A 24,707-nucleotide genomic window follows, 5' to 3' on the forward strand; every position below is an offset into this window, starting at 1 on the left:
CATTCATGGAAAAACTATTTTATGTGACACACACATGTGAATTAAATCCTATGCCACTCATTTGAGTTAAAAAAAAAAAGTTTGAGTCAAGTTTTTTGAGATCTTCATGGTGTCATTAAATAAATGTTTTAAGGAAAGCATTTGAAAAAATAGTTTACACAAGTTTAAGAACAAGATGCCATTATAAGAAGTAATGAAATTGATTTTATTTTGGCTAATTGATTTAGGTTAAAATGGATGATTTAGAAGTATGGCTTTTTTTTTTCCTTCTGATCATGCCTTATAAGAACAATGGGTTATTTTTTTGTCAAATATAAGGGTTTTAATCTACAATGAAAGCAGCTACTAATTGAAATAGTAATAGGGAAAAGCCCAAGACTCCATGTGAGGATGGTATTAGAATTTATCAGTCAAATCAGAGTCCTGGCTTACTCTCTAGGGAGAGAGAACAGCTCACGTGTTTGGATTCCATGTCTCTCCCATGCTCTTCTAAGCTTGCGATGCCCATGTCTCTCCTGCCATCTTGGCTTCTTGCCATTCTCTTTCAAAGTCCAGGGAAAATCTGCCTCTGGGCTTACTTCTCCATCCTCCTCTTGGTCACTCTCACTTCTGAGGTGTCTGTATTTTGTTTATACATCTTACCAGTCCTCATATTGTGCCAACTATTCGGAATTGGCTATTTCATGCTGTCTTCTCTACCGGTATGTAAGCTCCTCCAAGATAGAGACCATATCTTAGTTATTTTGAAACTTCATAGCAATTCTACAAAGCTTTGTATACAGTAAGTACTCACAAATGTTAGATGAACTTGAAGAGGGAATATATTACTGCTCATAGTCACACATGCAATCAAGGACAATAATAGGAAAATATTAACCTGAGGAAAAAAACCAAAGATCCCCTTTTGCCTACTGGGTTGGATATTACTACTATTTATACTGAGTTAGCTTTCTCCATTGTTTGTTTAAAACTTTTTTGTAAAGATAAATAAAAGTGATTTATCAAGTAATCACTTAGTTCATTAGAACATTGATTGAGTGAAATACCCTCAGAGCCAGTTCCTTGCTCACATTTTACTATTATTCTTAGAATTATCCAATTTGAGAGGAAAAGAAAATATAAAAAATAGTTTGTCTTTATTGTTTATGTGAAATAGTGCCTTCTAAATACTAGTATGGTCAGTACTTCTCAAGCTTTAACAAGAGTCCGTTGCAGATCTTGCTGACTGTAGATTCTGATTCAGGAAGCTTGGGGGCAAATGCTGAAGCCACTGCGCCACAGACGTCACTGCAGAAGTGGAGCCGGGGACCTGGCTGTAGTGAGGCCCTCTTGCTGGTCTCTTTTCTCTATGCTTGCCCGACCATGGGCTTGAAAAGCCAAAATCAGTACTTGTCTTTCCCCTGCGCCCCTCCCAAAAAAGACAAAATATTAATACTAATTCACTGCTGCATAAAAACCTGGCTTTATTTTGCCCCCATGTGACAGTCTCTTCAGTGAATGGACAGGCACACGATGTACGCCGACTTGGCTTCTGAAGAAAGTCAGACATGGTGGCTATTCCATGCATTTCCTTTCTTGAGAATTTCCATATTCATATGGAAGAAGTGGAAAAACTCATTTGCTTTGGGAAAAAGTCCAGCCAATGACCAGGTTGCAGCTCAATCCCTGAAGACCCAGCCCTGAAGAAAGGCTGAGATCAGAAAACAGAAAAAAATCCCCTGAGCTCTCTCTCTGTATTTGGCCCACCCATCAAACTTTAAACCTTCCCTTCTTCCTTCACTTGCAGCTTCCTTTACTGTGTGCAATGGCTGCATACCCAAATCAACAATTAAATTCCCTCTTTGTTTGTGTGGCAGATGACAAATGCATGGAGGACATCTTGTGTTGCCTAGGCAGGCAGGGCACTTACTTTGATTGATGCTCGGTTGTGGAAAAAAATGAGCTGGGAAGGAATTACAATGGAGGCCTGCAGACTGGAAGGGGATATACTAATTAGTCCTGCATTAAGCAGTCTGCTTGCATTTGGCGATGAGACGCCTTCAGGAGGGAAGTGTAGGGGTTATTGATGCAAAGCAGCGCGGAATGCATTATGTCAGGTAGCTGTATATTAGTTTTGTTAGGAAATATAGAAGTTAGTTTGTAATTGAGAAATAAACACTTAGGCTACTGTATTTTTTAACACCCCCCCCCAAGTATATTGGGTAGGTCATGCTTTTTAACTCCCCATGATCTCACAGACAATCTGGAAGTCTTTCTTGCTGAAATAACTCTTCCAGAGTTTTCTCAGACTGGGTAAGGTGCTATGAAGGAAAATACTGCCACCACACCTATACTCTCTGGCTCCTTTTCTCTGAAATCCCACAGCTCCAGAGCCTTGAGCCTTGCTGCTGGAGCACAACATCAAAGAGAGAAAAGAAGTTTCCCCCCAGGCCACTTTGTAAGGTTTTAGAGAGTTGCTGCTTTTAGAATCCCTGTGTAATTTCACTAACCTACCATGGTAGTACTGATAATGTGATTCTTAGTGATTCTTTCTTTATGCTGAAATCCTGTGAACTATCAGGCATCTTGTGTTAACCTAGTGGGAGAGGAGATGGTCCCACATTCTTGGTTCAATTTATCGGAGTTTTCAAATCCTGGTGCAGCTAAGATCCCCCTTTACTTTTCTTATTGTAGAAACAAGTTAATTTATGGATTTACAGATGCCTAGGCTAGGAAAAAAGATACAAGTGATAAAGATAGTATTTTTGGTTATCAGAGACTAGTAAGTCTTCTTTTAAAGCTTTAATACAAAAATATCAGAAATATTATCAGATGACGAAAACCTATCTTTCATGGACAGAACCAGGATTTGTGCCAATAGCTCTAGGAAGAAAACCTTAAATACTTAATGTGGTTTATTTTTTAACCATGCCTTTGTTTTAGAATTCTATCTTATTCTTGAACTGATTCTATGTCACCATGACCTTCCCCTGCCAAGAAGGCACAGTGGAGACATCCTTCAGTAATAGCCTAGGGCTTTGGACAAGCAAGGTGCTGTGCTGGCTTTTTGCCTTTTCTTCCAGTGTTTACACAACCAAGACTTATTACATGTTCTGTCATTTTGTTACTGGGCTGGCTTTGGTTTCTGAATTAGGTAAACATCAGACATTCCATCACACAATTTTAGACTCAATCTTACTTTATAATGATGTTAATGTTTATTGTACAAAGCGAGATGCATTTGTATATTTTAGCATTTTATTTCAGTCACAGAATGCAAAACCTGACATTGGAATCAGTTTGATTTGTGTGTGTGTGTGTGATTGAAGATATTAAGCACTACAAGAACGTTGAAATTTCAATCTGATTAGGATCAAACTTCTTCAGGATCAAAACACTCTTTTTCCTCCCCCTACAGTTTTACTAATTGTGTGCTACTTGACATTGTGGAGTTATTCCACAGCATGATAGCTAAACATGTGAAGTGTATTTTACTATGCAGAATTATCAGCTCATTCTATTTGTTTTTCATGTGTTTAAGGTTATTAAAAGAACTCAAAATTAGAAGTCATGTGTATGAGTTAAAAGAGTGAACTCAATCATTGTTAGTAGGCTAAATCATAAAGCAATAGCCAGTATGTCAATATCAAGTAATGAAAAAACTCACAGAATTTGAAAGCATACCTTCTCTGTTTATTACTTGGCAAGAGACCAGAAAAATTAGGAGGAGAATAGCACAACAGTGAACGGTAGAGTAGTTTATTTTCAGCACTCTCAAATTATTCTGGCTACTGAAAATGAGATAAAAGTAGATCGGAAAGAATGGCATCAGATGTATTTGTTGGAGACCGTTGCTTTATGGGGAGAAATGAACTGCCCTCGCTCACTGTTCCTGAGGAATTGTGTTTCTTCAAGCTGTAAATCAAATCCCAGAGAGATAGCATGATGTTTTCCAAATAATAACTGAGGATGACAAAGTTCTTTTTTGTTAGCCTCAGATTTCTGAATTTAGACCTTAATTAAGATTCCAAAATGAAAAGGCACCACCCTCTCTCCACATATGTGGTCTATGAAAGTGTCCTAAAAACAATATGTTCATTTTAAAAGTCTGGATCTCTGGCCTACATTGTTCCAAAAATATATCTATGTCTTTCTCCAAAGATCCTGATTTTTCTCCATTTTCTCTGAGTTCCCAGCAACAAAGAACCTGATGGTTCTTTTCAGGAAACAGCATCATTTTTTTCCCCCAATTAATTGAAGAGCCATCTGTTTCTGAGATACACGACACCCATTCATTCTTAGCAACAAGTGTGTTCCCTAAATCCCCGGTGAGCAATACCAAGGCACGGGCTCAGCGTTGGGAGTAGAATCTGCTGGAGAGCAGCCTGGCAGGCAGGCTCTTCCCAGAGACACGGTATATACAGAATTTGACATTGAACTTGGGTCCATGTCAGTGTTGCCAGTGCAGGGTTAAAAACACGGTACAAGATGGTCACATTTGAGACTCTGTCTAGCTCATTGTCTCCACTGTGCTTCTGAAGATCCGAGTTTGAAATGAGGAAACAATTGCAAAGGGCAGGAAAGGCCTGAAAGAGCTCTCCTCGACCACGTCAAGTAACAGGAGAGGAGTAAATACAGAGGCCACCTGGCTGGTGTTTTCTATGTAAAAGCTTCAACTTTAAGCTGTACCGTCTCACTTGTGGCACCTTGCACTGTATAGCTATGTATAGCTTAATGACGGAGATACATTGAGGGAAATGTGTCGTTAGGCAATTTCGTCATTGTGTGGACACTCTAGAGTGTGCTTACACAAACCCAGGCGGTATAGCCTACCACGCACCTCGGCGAGGTGGACCTGTTCAGCGTGTTACTGTACTGAATACCGTAGGTGGATGTGACACAATGGTAAGTACATAGCTAAACATAGAAAAGGTACAGTAAAAATATGATATTATAATCTTTTGAGACTACCATTGTATATGTGGTCCATCACTGACCAAAACGTTGTTATGCAGTACATGACTGTATTTAAAATCAGAGGTCAGAGCTGGGTTTAGAATGTTCTAGGGATATAGCTGGTAGGGCCCTGATCTTTCAGGAATCTACCAAATGGTCATAAAAAGAACCTCCGGGACGAGGACATCCCCTTCCTGAGTGGTCCACCAGCTCAGTGCTCTGGTCTGACCCCTTCCACGCACAGCGTAAACAGCCAGGGAGCTGGCCGGGGGCCACTGCGCGATGATGCTCGCGTGCCAGCCGGGGCCTGGACCCGGCCAGAGCACGGCCGGTCCCGCTCTGCTCACGCGCCGGGGAAGGTCTCCTGGAGTTCAGCCTGGGTCAGGAGCTACTCTCAGCTCTATCCCAGGAGGTGGGGGTTGGAGGTACCTACTCCTCTACATAACCCTCTTTTCAGCAACACAGTGAAAAGACACTGCCTTTGAGAGCTGCTGTGTCCACACGATGTGCTCTGGGCTTCCCCCTCAGCCCCGTTTTGTGGCTAGTCAAGTAAGCATTTTTATGCGGCTTTGGCCTATTTGAACGTATCTTCTCTCGTGTACATTTTGAAACTGAGACCACAAATTTCAGAGTGGAAGTTGCTTTCTAGAAAATGAAAGGGTCAAGGAAGCACTTAAGACAAAGGTACCCCGACTACTTCGTGGGGGAGAGAGCACAAAAGACCATGAAATTCTGGATGAGTGCCTGAAGATCCAGCAATTTCTCTAGGCCTGAGGTCCAGTTTTCCATCTAATTCCAGCACAAGCTGAAATGATTTATGTCTCACTTTACACCACACACCGACACTCATCTCAAACGTACACGGGAGAAATGGGGGAAGAATCAGCACTGAAACTAAACACGCTTCAGAGAGAGGTGACGCCAGCCCCGTTATACACCACCCCCCGCCCCCCCAGGAGGTACTTACAGTCTAAGTGACTGTGCCTGATGCCCTCGACGTCTTCGGCGTGGATGAAGTGGTAGCATCTCTTTCCTACAATGTCTACAGGGGTCAGATCCATATAATCACTAATCCTACAAAGAGAAGAACACAGGCTAGAATTCAGAAAGGATGAAAACAGAGAGACTGTCAAATAACTTAGAAACAGATCTACTGACACATTTTCATTATACCACAGTACCCGTGAGAACGTGGCACTTTGAGGGAAAACCCTTTATAGATGAGATTATTTCTTTAACGTGTAACAGTCTTTTTCTGAAGTAAGAAATGGGCTAGATCGAGTAACTGTGTTTAAATAATTAGATAGGTTTTTCTCTTTCTTTGGCATTAGAATGCACATTTAGACAACATAATTCCATGAAATTATTGAGAATCAGTAACAATGCAAGATCCTCATTACAGGCCAAGATAATTCAAGGTTACATAATAAAATAAAAACATGTTATGTTTATACCAAATGATTAGAGACACCTTTCATTTAAACAGATTGGTCTTCTATTGGGTATTTCCATGAAAAAGGGCTTCAACTGCTTCTTGGCACAAAGTCCAAATTGGCATTTCAAGGGATATAATTTAAATGCTGAGACATACAGATGCCTGGGGGTATTATCTTTTTTAGTCTTAGTCATTTGGGAGCTCAGCTTTCACTCCTGGCCCTTTTAACTGGCACTTTGTGGTGGATTCCACACAGAAACTTTTAAACTGTTTCAGCAGCTCTTCCAGGCTTGTGCGCGACAGTACGTGTGTGTCAGCCTCTGTCGTTGATTGTCCAGACGTCAGCGTCCTCAGGCGGAGCACGGAAAAAGAGAACCAAATTGGAAAACATGTTGGGGGGATCTGCCTGGTTCATACAAGCATGTCACAATGCTGACTACCCTCTATAACCAGGCACGGTTTCCCTGTGGTCAGCCCAAAATAGAATGTACGTCTTGCTTAAGGTGTCCTCTTTACCGTCCCTGTGTTTTTTATAATTTATGACATACAGGCTATTCAAATATGAAGTGAATCTTTAGAAATGACACATTTTAAGAAACACATGAGATAACTCTTGGGGACTTAAGGCTCACCTCCAAAGCACGGAAATGAGAAAGAACAACAAAACATAATATGAAATATAATTGAAATATATTACCCAGTGAGTGAATTTCTCAATGTTTAGCAATATCAGTAATATTTTTGGCCAAACTAGAATTCTTGGGAAGATGAGATGAACTGGGGAAATAAGAAGGAGGGTTTTCTAGGGATTCATTCCATGGTTTTCTGGAACAAAACAGATTAGTTGGTGTTTTCCTAATACCATTAGCTGTTTTCCAAGCACAGTTTATACCCCCTTTCTGCAAATGAGGAAACAAGGATGTCATTAAAACCAGAAACACCAGACCCTCACTGGTGTTTCTGAAATTCACTGGCTCTTCCTGAAGCATTAGATGTGGGCTTTGCCCGAGGCCGTCCTGGGGACCGCAGAGAAGAATGGTGGGCAGAGTAGAGGAGCAAGCTTCGGTTTCTAGTTAACACTTCCCTAACTAAATAGTAAGCCCCTGGAAAGGGCCACTCCGTGCTCTAGGGAAGGCATTTCTTTAGTCGTTATTTGAATTAAATCCTTCAAAACAATTGAAGCTCTTATGTACGGAGCCTGATCCTGTGGTGACTGTGTCCAGTCCCGTGTTCAAGGGTCTCTTAATGTATGTGCAGAAAGCACCAGACCAGCTGGGTGATTTATATCAGGATCAGAATCCTGATGGCATCTTTTACTCTGAGCCTCAGTTTCCTCATCTGTACAACAACCTAAGAGGTTGGTGAGGCGATTAATGAGCAGAATGAAGTTAGCATAGCACCTGGTACGCAATACGCTTTTTCCTCAGATCAAATATGCAATTGCCTTTAATACAGGTCTTTTCCATAGTTATTAATACCATCATCTTCAGGTGGGAAATAGTGTTGTATTGGCTAATAGGGGGTTGTGGGAAGCTTTTTTTTTTTTTAAATGGGAAGAAAAACGCTAAAAGCAGGTCGCAGAAAATGATCTCAATTACTGGAGTGGCACCATGAAGCACTGAGGTCCATGGAGCTGTTTGTCAAAAGAATTAATGAGTTGATCACAGAAATGAAAATTAAGTGACGTTTTGGGATAGGACAGTCACTGGAAGTTGGTAAACAGGACGAGGCCCTGTTCTTTGGAGCGAGTGAAGGCGGTAAGTGGAGGTCAAGCGGGCTGACATATGTTTTCAAAGCAGCAAAGCCACAGTCCTTCTCTGACTGCACGGCAGCCTCCCTCGGCTGGATCTCCCCCAGGACTCTGCGTTTCTAATCAGGGAATAAGCTGTTTCGTGGGCTGTAACTGTTGTTTCATGGGTGCATATGCATGAAAAGTCCCTCTCAGAGGTTATTCTGACCGATGGCTTGGGATTTAGTCTGACTTCTGAAGAAAAACGAGAGACTCCAGAGAGAGCTCACGGGATGTAACTAAGTGCATGGGCTTTTGAATCTGGTAGACCTGGGTTTGAATGTTGGTTGAGGACAAGTCATTCAGCTCTCCTCTCAGCCAAAGTTGCGTGAGGGGGACAGTGGCAGCACCTACCCCACAGAACGTGGCACAGATGGTGAGCTTTGCCCATGGCCCGGTGAGTGGTGAGTGTTGCCTAAACGCCAGCCATCTTCAGTGCTGCCTGCCAACTCCAGCCAATCACTCTGGCTACCTTGTCCTTCCTGATGTTCCACAGCCCTTCCAGAAGGCCTTAGACATATAGTCACGAGGACAAAAATTTTAATAAATGCCAAAAAAACTCGAGAAGATTTAGAGTTACTTATCAGGCGACAGTGACAGCTCAGGATATCTTCTACCCAATTGAATACTCAAAGCTCAGGTAGGCATCTCTCCCCATTGGCGCACTCTTTCCTCTGAATCAGATACTGGTTGGAAATGGCAGGCAGCTCGTAACGTGACCTCAGCATCTTCAGCACTCCCCAGTGGACCCAACTCGGGAGCTGCTGTCCTCCTCCCCGCTAGGCTCTGCAGAGGTCAGGTACCCAGGCACTCGACCAGTCTGCTCTTCCATTTCTCTTCTGAGGCACTCCCAGGGCTCAGTGAACATACAGGGCCTTCACGCCTGACGATGACTGTGCCGCAAAAGCATCCTGCCCCATTGACTCAGTAATTCTCCCTGTGGTCCCAGGGATGCGGTGGTCTGGCCACAGAGTCCTTCCCATGGCTGACGTGTGGGCAGTTCCTCTCCACTGCTCTCCTTGTACGCCATCATTTCCTATTCAAATCAGCCTCATGATGGGCTGGCGACTCTAGGTGAAAGGTCTGAAGGGCCACTGTCCCGTTTCTTTGTCCCTTGCTTTGTGCTTAATGGAAAAAGTGAACTTTTAAACCAGAGGCTAAAAAGTCATTTTATAAAAGCTCCGTCTTGAGGAAGAACTGCCAGCTCATTTATATGATGAGTCATCTTTTTCTTAATTTACAAAAGTGAAATCCTCAGGATGACAAAGTTTTATTTAATAGCTTTGCAAATTTCATTCTCCTCCTTTTTCCTCTAGGGGCCTCAGATTCTCATTTGTTCTGTTCATGCTTAATGTCTATGTGAACACTGACCATCACGAGGCTGGACTTCTGAATTAGTCAGAAGTGGGTCGCACTGACGCATCAGGCGATACATTCTCCTGCATCATTTTGCCAATAATGTCGCAGCCCTGCTCTCTCCTTAGGTTCTCAGCCAAAATGAACCTCCTTTGTAGCTTATGGATGTCTGAGTATCCCCATTCATTTAATTGTTGTCCTTAATGTAAATCAGGGCAGCAATGTAAATTTTAAATACAGAGCATGCTTGGTGTCAGTCCAAGCAGCCGTTAAAAACAAGATCAGGATTTCTAATGAGCTTTCAGATTGCCGAAAACACAAACCCTCACCAGTGTGCTACATTCAACAGGGCAAATGAAATCAAAAACAAAGTACCTATTTTCACAGTAAATGATATTGAGGTCCATATTTACTCGAGTGACGAACATATGGCAGTCAATTCTGACTTCATTGATCGTCGGAGGAGGCAAGGCGTGAGCCACAACCACGAGACCCATGATTTGGCTGGGGACAGTCCTCCCGTGGGACAGCGATACTCTCAGGCGTAGCCGGCCTGTTATGTGAATCACCTGTAAAAGAACATTCAGTTCAGGACACCAGTCACATTTACATTCCGGATATAACAGTATTTCTTTGGAGAAATGCAAAATTGCATCGGGAACAACCACCATTAGCTTGTGTCTTCTGTAATCACAATGGTCGTCAGCATGCACTCAATGTCCTCGTGGCGAGAGACAGAATGAAATAATATTATGCTCTGAGCATTTCTCAAGGCAGCGTTATTATGGTGCTGTTGCTATTATTTTTTTAAGGACTTGTTTTCCCCCCCACATTTAGGATACTTCATAACCAGATAAAATGACCAAAAAGGTGAGCCCTGAGCTGCAAAAGGAAATGTTTTCATTATTAGCTCTTGTTAATGGAAGATGTCTGCCTCTCTGCAAGTCTGCACTTGAGTGGGATTACATGGCCATCTCCTCTCAGAAGTGTGGCTAAGAGTGTCCCTTCACGTGGGGGTTGATATTGCAAATGGTTACAGACTCCAGTGAATAAAAGACTCAGCGATAATGCCATGGATGGGTTCTTTCGAGGATAGGTATTTCATGTCGGGCAGCACTGAGCTACGAGGAGTGCAGTGATTGATTACAGTGCCCTATGGGGTGGATGGTCAGAGGACTTTGGCCCATGATTTGTTCCTGGAGCTCATACTAAAGTAGGGTCAGGAAGACTTGCACCATTTTGGTAGCAGCTCAGAAGTCCTTGCCCAGAAATAGGACAGAGAGTATGTGAACAATATGAAGGATTTGTGTAACTATGCTTTGGAATGACGAGGTTAGAGGTGTGTGTGTGGCAGGGGTTGGGGGAGCTTGGAGGCTGTGTGTGTGTGTGTGTGTGTGTGTGTGTGTGTGTGTACTTACTCTAGCTGGGTTCTGAGGACCCCGCTACGGTGTGGGGAATCTTCCAAAACCAGGTCATAGAAGTAATTGCTGTGATTCACTGTACCATGGAGCTCAGTTTAGTAGCTAACTGGAGTTTCCACATTTGCTTTGCCTCTCCAAATGCATCATTGAGTGCCAAACTATCTTTTGAGATTCTACTTTTCCCCCTTTGCCATAAGGAACCGAAGTGGGAAGTAGGTCTCTCGCCTCCCAGGAACAATATGATCGAGTGTCTGCTCTCCTTCCCAGGGGCTCCAATGGCAATTCCTTTTCCATTTTATTGTGTTTCTCTTAAGTTATTCAGCTTTCCAATAGCAAGCCACACTACTGTCAGTCAGGATGCAGGATCAAAGCTTACAGGGCTGCCCTTTGGAGTCCTAGCTGTTCTAAATAATACCTCTTCCCTCTCACCCTTCACATCTGCGCCCAGAGCTGCGGCTCTGGAAACACCAATGAGGAGGATTATTTAGGTTATTTCAGTAGCAGCTTTTCGACCACCCACATTTGAAGTTGACTAAATTCATACTTAATGCACCTTTGCTTTAAGCTTTGGTCAGATGAGCTACTTTATGAATATTTGAAAATGTTCCTAGAGGCAAGGATGCTAAAACACCATCACAGACACACATTTTTGCAAGACCTCATTAACTAATAAAGAAATAGCTAAAAGAAATGGGATTAACTTCACAGGAGGGGTGTTAGCAGTCTCTGGTCCTCCTCCCAGCTAGGCTTACATAGATGCTCATTTATCATTATCTGTCTTGTTTTATCAGGAACACTCAGCTTCTTGGAAAAACACAGATCTATAAATGCTCAGGAAAACACACATCCAGAAATGATATGCTAAATAAATCCCCACTTGGTATTCTATTCCAAAGCAATTTAAAGGCGTCTGGACTGGAAAACATTTTGGGAAGGCAGACAGGCTAAGGGCGGGAAGGGGAGGGGTTGGCGTGTCAGATTTACCCTGCCTCTGCCTCTGATCTCCAGCTCTGCCTGTGGCCATTATCACGCTACTGAAGGGGGTCAAACCCGAGTCCAGTAAGGGTCTAGACTTGCTTTCTGATTCTGTCACCCTGAGTGAGTCACTCAGCCTCTCTGCGTCTCAATTTCCTTTTCTGTGAAATGGGGATAATAGTGACTATTCTGGAGTTCTGTTATGAAACTCAAAGGAGGTAATAGAGTCATAAAATAGACTTTATAAACTGTAAAGAATTCTACGAATTATAATGTCTCTGTTTGCCTTTACAAATATCAACCAGTAAGAATAAGGACCAAATATTAACTTGGTGTTGACCAAAAGCCTAATAAATGACTTATTATTTGAAAAGATCATAACATTTTACATTTGGAAGAAAATTTGGGAAGGTCTATATTAGCCCTCTCTCCCTTTAATTTTTTAGGTGAGGAAAGAGGCCCCAGAAAGTTCATTCCCCGTCCAATGTCACCAAGTTTGGCAACGGGGTCTGGAAGCCATGTTTCCAGGTCTTGAGTATCATTTCAACCTCGTTACGCCTGTATGCAAAAATTATGTGCGTATTCACATTGAATGAAACATTAGAAGTGTATGCCCAATACCAATTTATTGCCTTAAGTAAACTGTACTTGAATCTTTAAAAAGATTTCATTCATAACCCAGAAGCTCAGGTTATTTTAAAAGTCTTTGAGGAATAGCACAAACTAAAAAGAAGAAAAAAACCCTAAAAGACCTAAGAGAATTACCAATGCAGTAACTAAACAGTTGTCAAGAAATGTCAAAGAACAATTAGAGGGTGTTTCTGTCTGTCTGTACGTATGTCTCCTTTGAGGGAGGGTGGAACTGAAGAGAAGAAAGGGATACCTGTTAGATTCTACAATTAATTTTTAGGTTTAAACTAACATACTTTTCCAAATTCATTTCATAATGCAAACAAGCTTTTTTCCCCCGTTTGACAGGTTATGTTCAAAGTTTAGAAACATGTCTTGATGGCATGTATTCAAACACATGGATAGCTGAATTTTTCATTTTGTAGTTGTTTTTAAGGCCTGAGATGCAGAGGAAAGAGTATTGTCAGGAGGAACTGGGTTCAAATCTTCACTCTGGCGCCTAATAGCCATGCAACTATGATGCTCAGATAACTGAAATGATTTGCTTAGTTTGCAGGCCTGTATATAACCTAGTACAAAGAGAATAAGTACTCTGCAAAGGTGTTCTTTGTTGTGTTAATGACATCAATAAAAGGCATTTTCTTGGTTTCTTAGTTTCTAAGACATACTACGTTCAAGGAATCTTCCTAGGTGCCAGGAAGCAAACCAAGGTGAAGCAAATGTAAACCTGTCCTCCTAGACCCTAAGGGGAGGGAAGACATCTAGAATTACTTGTTCTGTGGTCAAGAGAGGGAGATGATGCAGTGTTTGATCAAGAAAGTGGTTCTTGATCCTGGTTATGTGACAGAGTCACCTGTGAAGATTTGTCACCATGTGGATTCCCAGACTCTATCCCTCAGAGATTCTAATGTGGTAGGATTGGGTGGAGCCCAGCATCTGTTTGTGTTTTAAAGCTTCGGAGGTGATACTAGCTACTCCAGACTATCTGGCAAATGGGTGTAGAGTTATACCAGTGTTTCCTAACCTTGGCTGTACATTGGAATCACCGAGGGAGTCTTTAAAAGTCTCCCTGTCTGGGCTGTGCCTGAGAGCAGTTAAACCTGAATCTCAGGCGGTGGGGCACTGGCAGCAACATTCATATATATTTTAAAGGTTTTCCAGGTCTCATAGTGATGCTCAGAGGATTAAGTGAAAATGTATACAAAGTGCCTAGGTATATGCATGTATATGTTCAACAAATACTGTTTTTATTAATAAACACAAGAAAGGCTGGAATAAGATCTTTAGGAGTTCAGGATAGGAAGAAAATACTTTCAGCCAAATGGATCAGGAAGGCTACATGAAAATGGTATTAAGTTGTTGACATAAGATATAATCATGAAAGGGTGAAAAGGGTTTCCAGATAGAAGAGGTAGAACAAAGGACTATAAAAGGGAACTATTTGGAATGCCCAGGGCTCTAGGAGCATTTCAATTTGGGTAGCAGGAGAAGAGACAGAGATGGAACCAAGATGGTAGGTACAATTAATAGGAATTGGCAGCGAGACCTGAGGAGTAGAGATATGACCATGATATTTGAGCCTGTCCCATAGGATGATGACAATAGACTAAATGGTAACTGGGAATGCAGGGGCTGCTGACCAGTGTGGGGACAGAGATGATTTCCCTGTGAACAGTTTGCACTTGAGCAGCCTGGGAAGATACGGGAGAAAGGTGTCCGGGGGATAGTAGAAAATTGGAGTTGGGCGCTTAAGTGCTAACAGTTGAAGTTTTGAAAGGTTTTTTTTTCCCTTGGAGGTGATAGCTAAACCCAAGAAATTCAATAGGATTACCAAGGGAGAAACACACATAAGAGTACCAAAGGCATTCATCCCCCCTTGGAATACCTGAAGCCTAAGGCAATTTATGTTTTTGTTTTTCTCTAAATTGAGGTTCTCTTCCCCTGTAACAATTACTTTTGTTAAAAAAATGAAAATTTCTGAAAGCTCCTAAGCACCCTTTTCCCCATCTACAATTCCGTTCTAACATAACTGCCAAGCTTGCCACACCACCACCATCCCGGTGGCAACACTCCAAAGAATGGCTATGGCTTCCTCCTACTGGTTAAGTAGGTGAATGGGAATGATCGTGAATGCAAACGCATAAGCCCATAGCTTATGCATATGAGCTATACCATTTAGTCTATTGTCACCATCCCATGAGACAGGCTCAAACATCCTGGTGCTATATTCTAATACTATGTCAAGAGCCACGAAACTGTAAAAATAACACAGTTGCTTTAAAATGAAAGGAATATTGTGGAGTAGAAACAACATTGTATTGGGAAACAGAACATCTATCAGTCCTGATCCTGGTAATTCTGCCAAGTCATCCAGCTTGGCCAGGGTAGTTCCTCAGAAATAAAATTAAAATGGTGGAAAAGAATCAGGTAATGACGCCTAGGGCCCTTGCTCACCTCTAGAGAACTCCACAACCAAATGCTTAGCCGAGTGGCCTTTCTTGTGCACAAGCATTACCCCACCTCCCTGCTTGCCACCTCACAGTGGGGTAGGAGTTTCAGAATACAGCTGCAAATCGGTAAGTGCAGTTTACTTTAAGAATTAATTAACAGGGACCTTGTGGATCATATCTGAGCTGGAAAATGCTTTGCCTTTGACCAATGCCAGCTAACAACTGCCTCTGTGTTCTAAAGGTTTATCTTACTCTGGTCTTAAATCTAATCTATAGACATTCTTCAAAAGAGCTTTCTGAACTAAAAGATTCTTTGCCCTCAAGCTCAATTTTATATAAGAGCTCTATCCTCATGCTTTCTTTCATTGTTTTTGTTTTATCATAAAGAGCAGTACAAAAATGCTAAAGCCAATATTTTTCTAAACTCCTTACACAGCACTGCCTGAATGTGAGCAACACTGAAGCAGAATGCACAAGATTTCTGAGGTGAAATCCCATCATCTTTGATAAGATGTCCAGATTAGCATTATTTGATCGTCCTGTAGTGAAGAAATCATTGTTTGACTGTTATTTTTCTTTTCTGATACAAGGAGCGGCTGTGTGCGATGCTATAAGTACATGTCCGCAGAGTTTGGCAGAAGTGTGGGAGTGTTAACAAGCCACACTGCTTGGACAAATGTATATTTCTCTTCCTGCCATATGCTCCTTTCAGTTGTCTGTTACTGATACATACTTAGATGTGTTCCCCTAATATCTTCTCATGATAAACAAGCCCATCACAAAGACCTTGATAAAACATCCCCTCTGTCAATACTTAAGGAAGGAAAGCCCATGACGGAAAAATACATCTGGAAGCTGTTCTCCTTTCTTTTAGGAAAAAAATCTCAGTTCTAGTAATATGAAACCTTTTCTTTATCAAAAGGAAGTGCCAAGTATTATGTGCATTATTTTCCACATATAATGTAAAGTCTAGAATAGGGCTAGGCAACTAGGGGAACAAAAAAGGCTGCGGGCATGAAAAAACTACAGATTCCCTGGGTTTAGAGCGTCTTCAGAGATTTTGCACTTGTCCTTTAAGGGAATCCAAATTTACCTTAAAAATTAAGCTTCCTTCTGGCACTCTGGTCCCTTTTCTTTTTTTTCCTTTGGTGGAAGTCTGGTTTAGCATACAGATAGTCACATCACTAGCTCAGGTGGGAGAGTCAGCTAATTATTTTTAAGTGATGGGGGCTTTGAGGTGGCTGCAAACCTGCTGAAAGATAAGGGCTTAGCCAGGTCTTCTGAACCTAAACATCCAGCCTACAGCATAACAGCTTAATCTAAACCAGCATGAGAATATCCACCTTGTGTAAATTACTTCATGTAAATGTATAGGGAGTGGGTTTTCCAGAATTTAGACCATATTCATAGCTTGGAGAATCTGCCCTAATAGATCTTCTGTGTGACTCTTGCCACCTAGATCTTTGCACAAGGCCTAAAAATACAAATAAACAAAACTTAGCCGAAGCCAGGTGCTTGTCCACAGAGGCCAGCACCATGGAGAAGAGGCTCCTAATGGAAGGAGGAGACTAGTCCTCTGGGAGGCAGGAGGACAGTATAATGACATTTCCTTTCCCTTTCCAGGATCTTAGATTTTAGTTCTAAAAACTGACTCTAGAACTAAAACTGTAGATTTTGTCATAAGTCACAATGGGACTTTAGCAATTGGGGATAAGAAAGAAAAAATAGGGAAAAGCTGACTTCTCAACTGAACTAGAACAGTTTACAAAGAGCATTCTAGTGCTAATTGCTGCAAGTGTGCTCTTGGCAAGAACTATCGTAAGCCACTAGAGAAACTTTAATATGCTCAAGGACAAACTGACACCAGGAACTCAAATGTGGGAACAAACGGGAAAAACAAGAGCGTGTCTCAATTTAATACAAACCTACATACAAAGGTGAGATTGAGGGGAGTTAAGATTTGGGGGAAGTGAGCTACTGGCCGGGAGTGGGTGACAATGCAGACCCCTTCCAGGTTCAAGGAGGATGCAACTGGAGAGGGGGTCCTGGAATGATGTTCTCAGCTAGGCATGGAGGTGGCTCTCAGCTCAGGAAGCAAGTGGGTGGTGGCAGTCTTTCTGGGTGTTTGTCTCAAAGAACTTCCCTAAGATTAGTGGTCTTAAAAATTGGACAGGGAATAAGGGAGTAGGATTCAGCACTTAAGAATAGAAGACCAGCAAGCATTTAGAGAGGGTGTCAGGGTTTCAGGTTGGCTCAACTTAAGGGCAGCTCTGGTGGTGGAAAAGAGAGGAGGTGACACTGGATAGCAGGGAGAGTCTTGGCCAAAGTTCAGAAAGAAGAAGCCTGGCAGAAACCAGTCCTATTGGTAAAAGGGCGACAATGACATAGAAAGTGTTAATTCTCAGGGACTCCATGATCTGTCATTCGTGTTGAATGGAAATGAGGTGAGCAGGAAGACTGATGTAATTGGAGCACACCATCTGATGCTTGGTCTGATTCCTGAAAAGTCTCAGTTGAAGGTTGGTCCAGGAAGTGGACAGATCTGGTTATACATGAGGCTATTCCAGATTGTGGGAGGCGGAGGAAAAGGAAAGAAGTCAGGGGCTAATTTCTCTGCTCTCACTGAGATATATACCTAGTAGGTCCTGAAGGGAAAACAGCCCCAGGTGCAAGCACGTATGTGAACACAGGCATTCCTTCCCACTTGCATAGAGAAGGCAACTCACTTTGTTCAGTAACCAAATAATTGAAATGATTAAATGGGCCTGGTGCATGAGGGAAAAATATTTTGTTCTTTAAGTGGAAAACCTAAAACCCCTAATGCTGATAGCAGCGATTTCTTTTAAACAAAAAAACCTCTAGAAGTAGTGGTTCTTACGTTGGAAGGTGCAAAAGAATCACCTGGAGAGCTTCTTAATAATGTGGATTCCCAGGTCCCACCCCCACAACTTCAGATTCTCAAACTCTAGAGGGGGGCCTGGGAATGTGCATACCAGCAAGCATTCCAGGTGCTTCCATGACAGTGGCTGGCAGGGCACCCCGGCCACCCAGCTGCAGCACCAGCACCCTCCCTATCTGAAGAGCTGAATGAGTCTAGAGATCTTAATAAAGATGACCCAGGTGCACATCACAGACTGCCTCTTCAATGAGCAAAGAAAGATGAACATACATTTATGATTAAATTTGTATGGGAAAAAAAAATCCTCTGTAGAACATAACCCATTGCCTTTCGGTTCTCTGCAAATGGAAGATGGGTGCATGATAATCAGGAACCCTTGGCTGATGTGGAATCAGGGCATGTTTCCTGTGCACCCTCCTTTATTTGTGAAAAGGTCTGCGTTCTCTCGGCGGGCGGCCGCACCACAGTGGGCTGTGCTGTTGTGCTGTGAGCCTCTTAGGGAGGCTGAGCTCTGCCAATCCCCTCCCCCGTGCACAGCCTGCCCCTGGCTCAGCTCCTGATTAATTCAGGGGATCCTGAGAGGTTAACCCTTAATTTGATGGCTCCAGTGGGGAGCTGAGAGATTGCTGGTAATTTATCACCCTTTTTTTTTTTAATGCAAAAACATTTTCTAAGGCAACAAATAAAAAATTATTTTTAAAACCCGCATTTAAAATACATTAGCCACAGCATTCTCTTCTTACACAAGTGTATCCTCCAAACACAATTACTTCCCATCCATCTTGTTTTAACAAACTTCAAATACATAACATAAAAAATATAGCTACAATTACAGCTTTAGCGTCTCAAAATGTGCCTGGACCCCATATTTGCTTCGTGTTCCCTTTGGAGAAAATAAGTCTTTCTTCTACCAGAGATAAGATTTTTTTTATTGGGGTAGTTTAACTAAGCTGGAGAGATCACCTTAATGAGATTATGTAAATGTATGCCAAGGATATAAACCACATTTTCTCAGAGAGTGGAACACTTCAAATATCATTTAATAAAACGGGACCATGGGTAGAAACACTTCGATAAATTGTTAAGGGGCAAAGCAAGAAGGCTGAACTATACACATCTGATCAAATTTCCTTTGATTCAGTTACTTTATTAAAGTCTCCTAGAGAAGGACAGAGGACCATTGTCCCACTGTGGGGGGCAGCATTTTTATTCCTCTATCACTCGATGTGGAGGAGGGGTATCACCCCTCATGGCTTCCCGAAGCTCCTCGTGGCTTTAGTGCCTTAATGCCACTGTCTTGAGGACAGAGAGATAGTTCTCAATATTACAGACTGCAACTGTATTTCCCAACAACATTAGGAGGAAAAAAAAAAAGACTCAGAACTAATCTTCTTGGCAAGGAATGCCAGGCAAGGAATAAAAACTGGCTCCCTACTCTCCCCAACTCTCTCTGTGACCCCAAGAAGTACTATGCTATATTGACATACTTTCTTTAGAAACCATGAGCTCTTATTAGGAAAGATATAATATAAATCAAATATTTTCTGTTTCCTCTTCTTGTTTAACACCTTTGTTACATGTGTGTTTTACTGAAATTTCTCAAGTTTCACAACCAGTCTTGTTTTTAGTCTCTTCCGCCTTTGTTTCTCTTGCCTTTGCTAGCAGAATTTGTATACAGACACTCCAAACTGCAACACATGTAACCAATGTTCAAAGACAGCAGTGTGCATAGACTGAGCACCCCTCTCCAAGCAGGCAGGAGTCCTGGAGCGCAAGCTACTGCTCGGAGAAATATTAAGGCAGCCCCAAGGAAGGGCAGCCTACCCTAACCCTTTCATTCAACCTAAAGGGCTGCAGGAGAATAAATGATTGCATTTTGTTAATGAAGGAAAACATTTAGAAGAAAAACTTTTGGATATGGAAGCCAGCTACCCGGTCTCCCTCAGTTTCAGAGGCTGTGTTATAGAATTAAAAACAATTGTCCATGTACATGGGTAGACCAGTCCTGGGGAAGGACAACACTGCTGTGTTCTGAGCTGAAATAGTTTTTAAAGCAACTATCCTCTTAAAGGGGAAAGCACAAATAATAATAATTGTATTTCTGATAATTAAAATTTTTTAAAACAAAAAGGTGGGTCATATATTTTGGGGAAAAAAACCCCAATATTCCCTAAATTAAGATATAAAACTCCTCAATGATCAAACCTAAAAATGATTACTTCCCAAGAGGGTGTAGTAGGTATCTGGGACTCTTAAAGTAATGAAAAAACAAACAGTTGTCTTAAGCTAGGCACTTCAGACCTAAACATGTGCAAGAAAGAAAGAACGCAGACTAGAAGCCATTAGTCCTCAGTTTCCCTGGCATGCTTGGGCAACGTGTGGTTCTGTGTTTGATGGCACGGAACTCTTTCCTGTGCATCTGTTTCTTCATTGGGAAAGTGAGTGGGCCTAACCACGCTGCATCTGAGACCCCCTCCCTGATCACAGTGTATATTAAATCCAATGTCTTTAAACACAAAGCCTTGACTCATCACCAAAGCCCTAAGCTCCTATAACGTCCCATCTCTGTTATTTTGGTTTGCACTCTTTGTAGGCCTGGATATTACGTGTTTAACATTAACAGAGGACATTTTCTTATGTGTTTCTTAAGCTTCCCTTAAAATTCTATAACTAATATTTTATAAGGCTGCTTAATTCAGTCCTACGTTTCATCCTTAATGAGAGTAATTTCAAGTAATGACATGCCTCTTGAAACGTCTTGCTTTATGGAGTGAATGAATCCATGTCCATGCCAAGACTTCTTTGTGTTTAGCATCCCAGAAACACTGGGCTGGAGCTGAAAGGGGCCTTGGAGGCCACCTCAGCCAATCTTCCCATTTCACAGATATGGAGATTGAGGCCCTGGGAAGTGAAATGTGTTGCCCAAGGACACACAGCCACTTAGTGGCAGACTGAGGAAGAAAAGAAGCCTCCCAATCTCTTGCCCAGTGCTTTTTCTACTATTTAGTAGTGCATTTCAGAGGACAGATTCCTTTCCATTTTCCTCTTTTGTGTTTCCAAATGTGTTTCTATCTGTACATATAGGAGACGCGATCAAACTGAGGCTTTTAACCTTCAAAAGACCCCATGGCACTGCTATAGGTTATTATCCATTCAGCATATGCAATTCAAAACATTCATATGACTTTTGTGTGTGTCACCAGCTCATTTGCTGCATTTGGTTTATTCAGCCATGATTAGAGATAGTCATTTACAGTCACACATTTGGAAACTCCTTAACAAGCTTCTAGCGGTTTCCTTTCCAAAGCTGTTTAAATAGATGAGGGTGTGGTGTCAGCAGTGACAGCAGTTTCCTCCATACCACTGATTCTCGCTGCTACTTATATGTCTTTATCAGGATTTCCATTTTGTGGGAAGGCTTAGAAAAAGACTCCCAAAACAAAGATGCACATTCCAGAGCCTGTAAGACATCATTTGCGGAAGATTGACTCTAAAATTGAAATTGAGATTGACTCTAAAATTAAAATTGAAACCACCGCACTATAACCTGAAAGTTCCCTGAAAAAAAGTCCCCCTCCCTCTTTTTATTTTAAAGAATACTTTTTGAAGTAATTGGCACAAAGACTGTTCTAGTGCAGATTGCTGCAAGTGTGCTCTTGGCAAGAACATCATAAGCACTAGAAAAACTTTAATATGCTCAAGAAGCCAAAAACAAACTGACACCAGGAACTCAAGTGTGGGAACAAACGGGGAAAAAAAAGAGAGCATCTCAATTTAATACAAACCTACATACAAAGGGACCAATTTTTATGATTCATGGTTTAGCATACAATGCAGCTGTCCTCTGAGTGAATATAGAGTAGTTATACATAAGAAATTAGAATTATCAATTCGAGAGAATTTCTCGAGAGTCCTTTTGATATGTAATACTGCAACTATAATGCCTAAGAAACCAGACATCAATGCATTAAATGAGATCAGGTTGGGATCTATTTAGAAAAGGAGAGTTTAAACTTGGAGATGCGTCTCTTTGGTTTGACCTCTGGCGCAGACTTGCTGCAGGGAAACTCAAAATGAATAGCTTTACCGCTACCTGTAGCCTTGCTTTCCAGGTCTTTGAAATATAAATTTGAACACATATAACACAAGTGGGGGGTGAGGAATCATTTTAGAAGGGTCTCCTGTGTGGAATGAAATGGGAAGAATTTGTAGACTTTTGCACTCTGCAAGACATGGGGAGAGTGTTCAATTTTCCTTATTCCATTGAACGTAAGAACGAAAACTGTTTTTTTTTTTTTTTAATTTCCTTCCTCAAGTCATCTTATTTCCTATTTTATGGTAAAGATTCAAGGATTTGGAGATTTTCTGCATCTTTCTCCATCCACGTTTCAAATTTATCCCTGATTGTGACCAACACTCACTTTACTCTGAAACTGAAAAGATCGCTGCATTTTCACAGTCTTGCTAAGTAAGATTTCTCCTGCAACCCCCTGGAGTTCAAACATGCTACACTTTTTTTTTCTTGGAGAACGTTTGAAGTCCCCTTTAAAAATAATGCCTTGAGGATATTTTTCCCTAATACCATTTAAAGAAACTTGAAAGCATATGGCTCTTAAAGTGCACAGGGTTCTAATGAAGTAATCAGCAACACTGCTCATATACACACTTCCACCAGGAGCTTTCAAACCCAACCCGGATCAGTCTTTTGAATGAAGTGAAATTCTGCAGAAACGCCTTTCCTCCATCTGCCAGTGTAAAGGCTTAGTGAGCCACTGTACGAAAGTGGTGACTTTCAACCTTTGAAGGATGGAAGGTGCTGGAAAGGTTGTGCCGGGATCAGAACTGTCAGTAGCCAAGCAAATCAATCTTGTAAGCTTGGAAGACAACTCAAGACAAATATTCCTCTGTAGCGCAGTCTCCATCCATAGTATGGGAGGAGAAAATAAAGTTTCTTTATAGGGTTCCATTTGATGTAGTCCCTAGCAGTCTAGCCATTACCTTAGGTGATTCTCCACAAAGGCAGCAAAAACTAAATAAAACAAAAACATGGGATATTAATGCACTTTCCCTGGAACTGGGTACGGCATGCTGTTCTCCTGCAGTTTTGCAATGGATTCTCCAAATCTATCATAATTAAAATCACGCTTCTTCGGGCACAACCTCGTTAGTGCCGAAATATCACATCTTGTGCTATTTCCCTGGGATTTTAGCAAAACAAGTAATGATTCTTTTGATTATTGGAGCAACTTATGCTATTATGACTGCCAAGTAAGTATGCAACTGTTTAAAACAACCAGAATCAGCACTTGATTTTTTTTTTTTATTCCTACTTTGGTTTAGGCAAATATAACCCCCAACAGAGTGGCTTTTGGCAGTCCGGGCAAACGTACTCCACTCTCCTGCAATATCTCCTTTTCCATAAAAGGAAAAGAGGGATGGATGAGAAGCTGATTTTTGAAGAGAGAGATGAAGTGAGAAGTTGACTGTGTGAATTACTCACACTCCAGCAGGTGCCCTGCTCTTTTCTGGTCTCTGTATGGTCAGATGATGTTTTTCAAGTGTCCAAATGTTCCTATCATCTTTTGTGGCCCTCATCCAAATGATTTCACTCATTTAGCAGTATCACTGACGTTAATCCATTACCAGGCAGTGTCCTGGGCTCTGGAGGTACAGCGATGAACAGGGCAAACAAAGGGGAGTGATGAGATCCGATGTTTCTGGCTAATTTAAATGGCTGCTCCGGGGGCCCAAGTGAAATCAGGAAGGCCAAGCAGGAGGCTCCTGCAGAGGTCTGGGTGAGGGAGAAGATAGTAGCTCCGGAGGAAATGGTGCTAAGTAGTTAAATTTTGGATTCCCTGTGAAAGTAGAGTTGACAAAACTTGCTGATGTGTTAGATGTGGGGTCTAAGGTAAACAGCGGAATCAAAGGATGCTCCTAAGCTTTTGGCCAGAAGCCCAGGATGGAGGATGGTGCCACTTACTGAGATGGAAAGGGCCGGTGCATGGCAAGATGTCCTGGGGGCGAGTTTTGTTTTGGGTACGTTGAGATTCAGAAATTGTGAACATTCAAGTGAAGATTCAGTTGGACATAGAAGTTTAAATGTACTCCTTTAGTCTCAATATTTTTTTCCCCAAACTTTATTCACAGATTTTATATATGCTTAAATAGAAATAGTTCTAGAAATTTTATACATATCTGCTATGATAAATGCCCTTGGCAAAAATGGGGATATTAGAGATGTGCATGTTACAATCTCTCATTTTTTTAAATCCATGTCTGAGAAGACAATGGAGGTATTTTCTGAGGAAACACACTACTGAGACGGGACTAAAGACAAGCATAGCAGGCCAGGTAAACAACAGTAACATTGGATAGTTATAATGGCTATGCAGCCTGCAAGATGTTTTCACTGGACAAATGTTATTCTTCATGTACTGTTTTTAAAACGTCATTTCCAAAGCACCTAGCTTTTCAAGTGTGGGAGCAAATTTCAAAATCCAGGGCAGAAAATTAAATCCATGCATCCCAGGTTGTGTCCATTTCCAGATATTAAATTCTGAACAACACTGTGTTTAAGAAGGTTTAATGTGAATGTTCTAAGAAGGCAAAAACCATTCCTAGGCCCTGCCACTTCCAATTTTGCCTGGTCTCTGGAAGACATCTGAGTTTGTGACCAGGAGGAAGGAAGATGATCTCCAGAGCTTCCTCCTGGCAGAGTGTACTGGCAAATATTTAGAGAATGTGGGTCTACTTTGCAAAGGTTCCCCTTTCAAAAGCACTTCTGCAGAATACAGGGGGTGGCACACTTTCCCAAAGC

General features: G+C 41.7%; 1 protein-coding gene across 8 annotated transcripts in view; it reads right to left on the reverse strand.

Moving 5' to 3' along the window:
• The window catches only part of NPAS3 (neuronal PAS domain protein 3), an 833,226-nt gene that overhangs the window by 17,346 nt on the left and 791,173 nt on the right, over positions 1 to 24,707 (reverse strand). For all 8 annotated transcript variants that reach the window (XM_045568967.1, XM_045568985.1, XM_045568957.1 and 5 more), the window contains 2 exons: positions 9,891 to 10,084; positions 5,903 to 6,009 (listed from right to left, as the gene is read on the reverse strand). In XM_045568967.1, the coding sequence (XP_045424923.1) occupies positions 5,903 to 6,009; positions 9,891 to 10,084 (301 nt within the window). The remainder of the gene's footprint in view (positions 1 to 5,902; positions 6,010 to 9,890; positions 10,085 to 24,707) is intronic.

Source organism: Lemur catta, chromosome 1 (genome assembly GCF_020740605.2).
Source record: "Lemur catta isolate mLemCat1 chromosome 1, mLemCat1.pri, whole genome shotgun sequence".
Taxonomy (NCBI): domain Eukaryota; kingdom Metazoa; phylum Chordata; class Mammalia; order Primates; family Lemuridae; genus Lemur; species Lemur catta.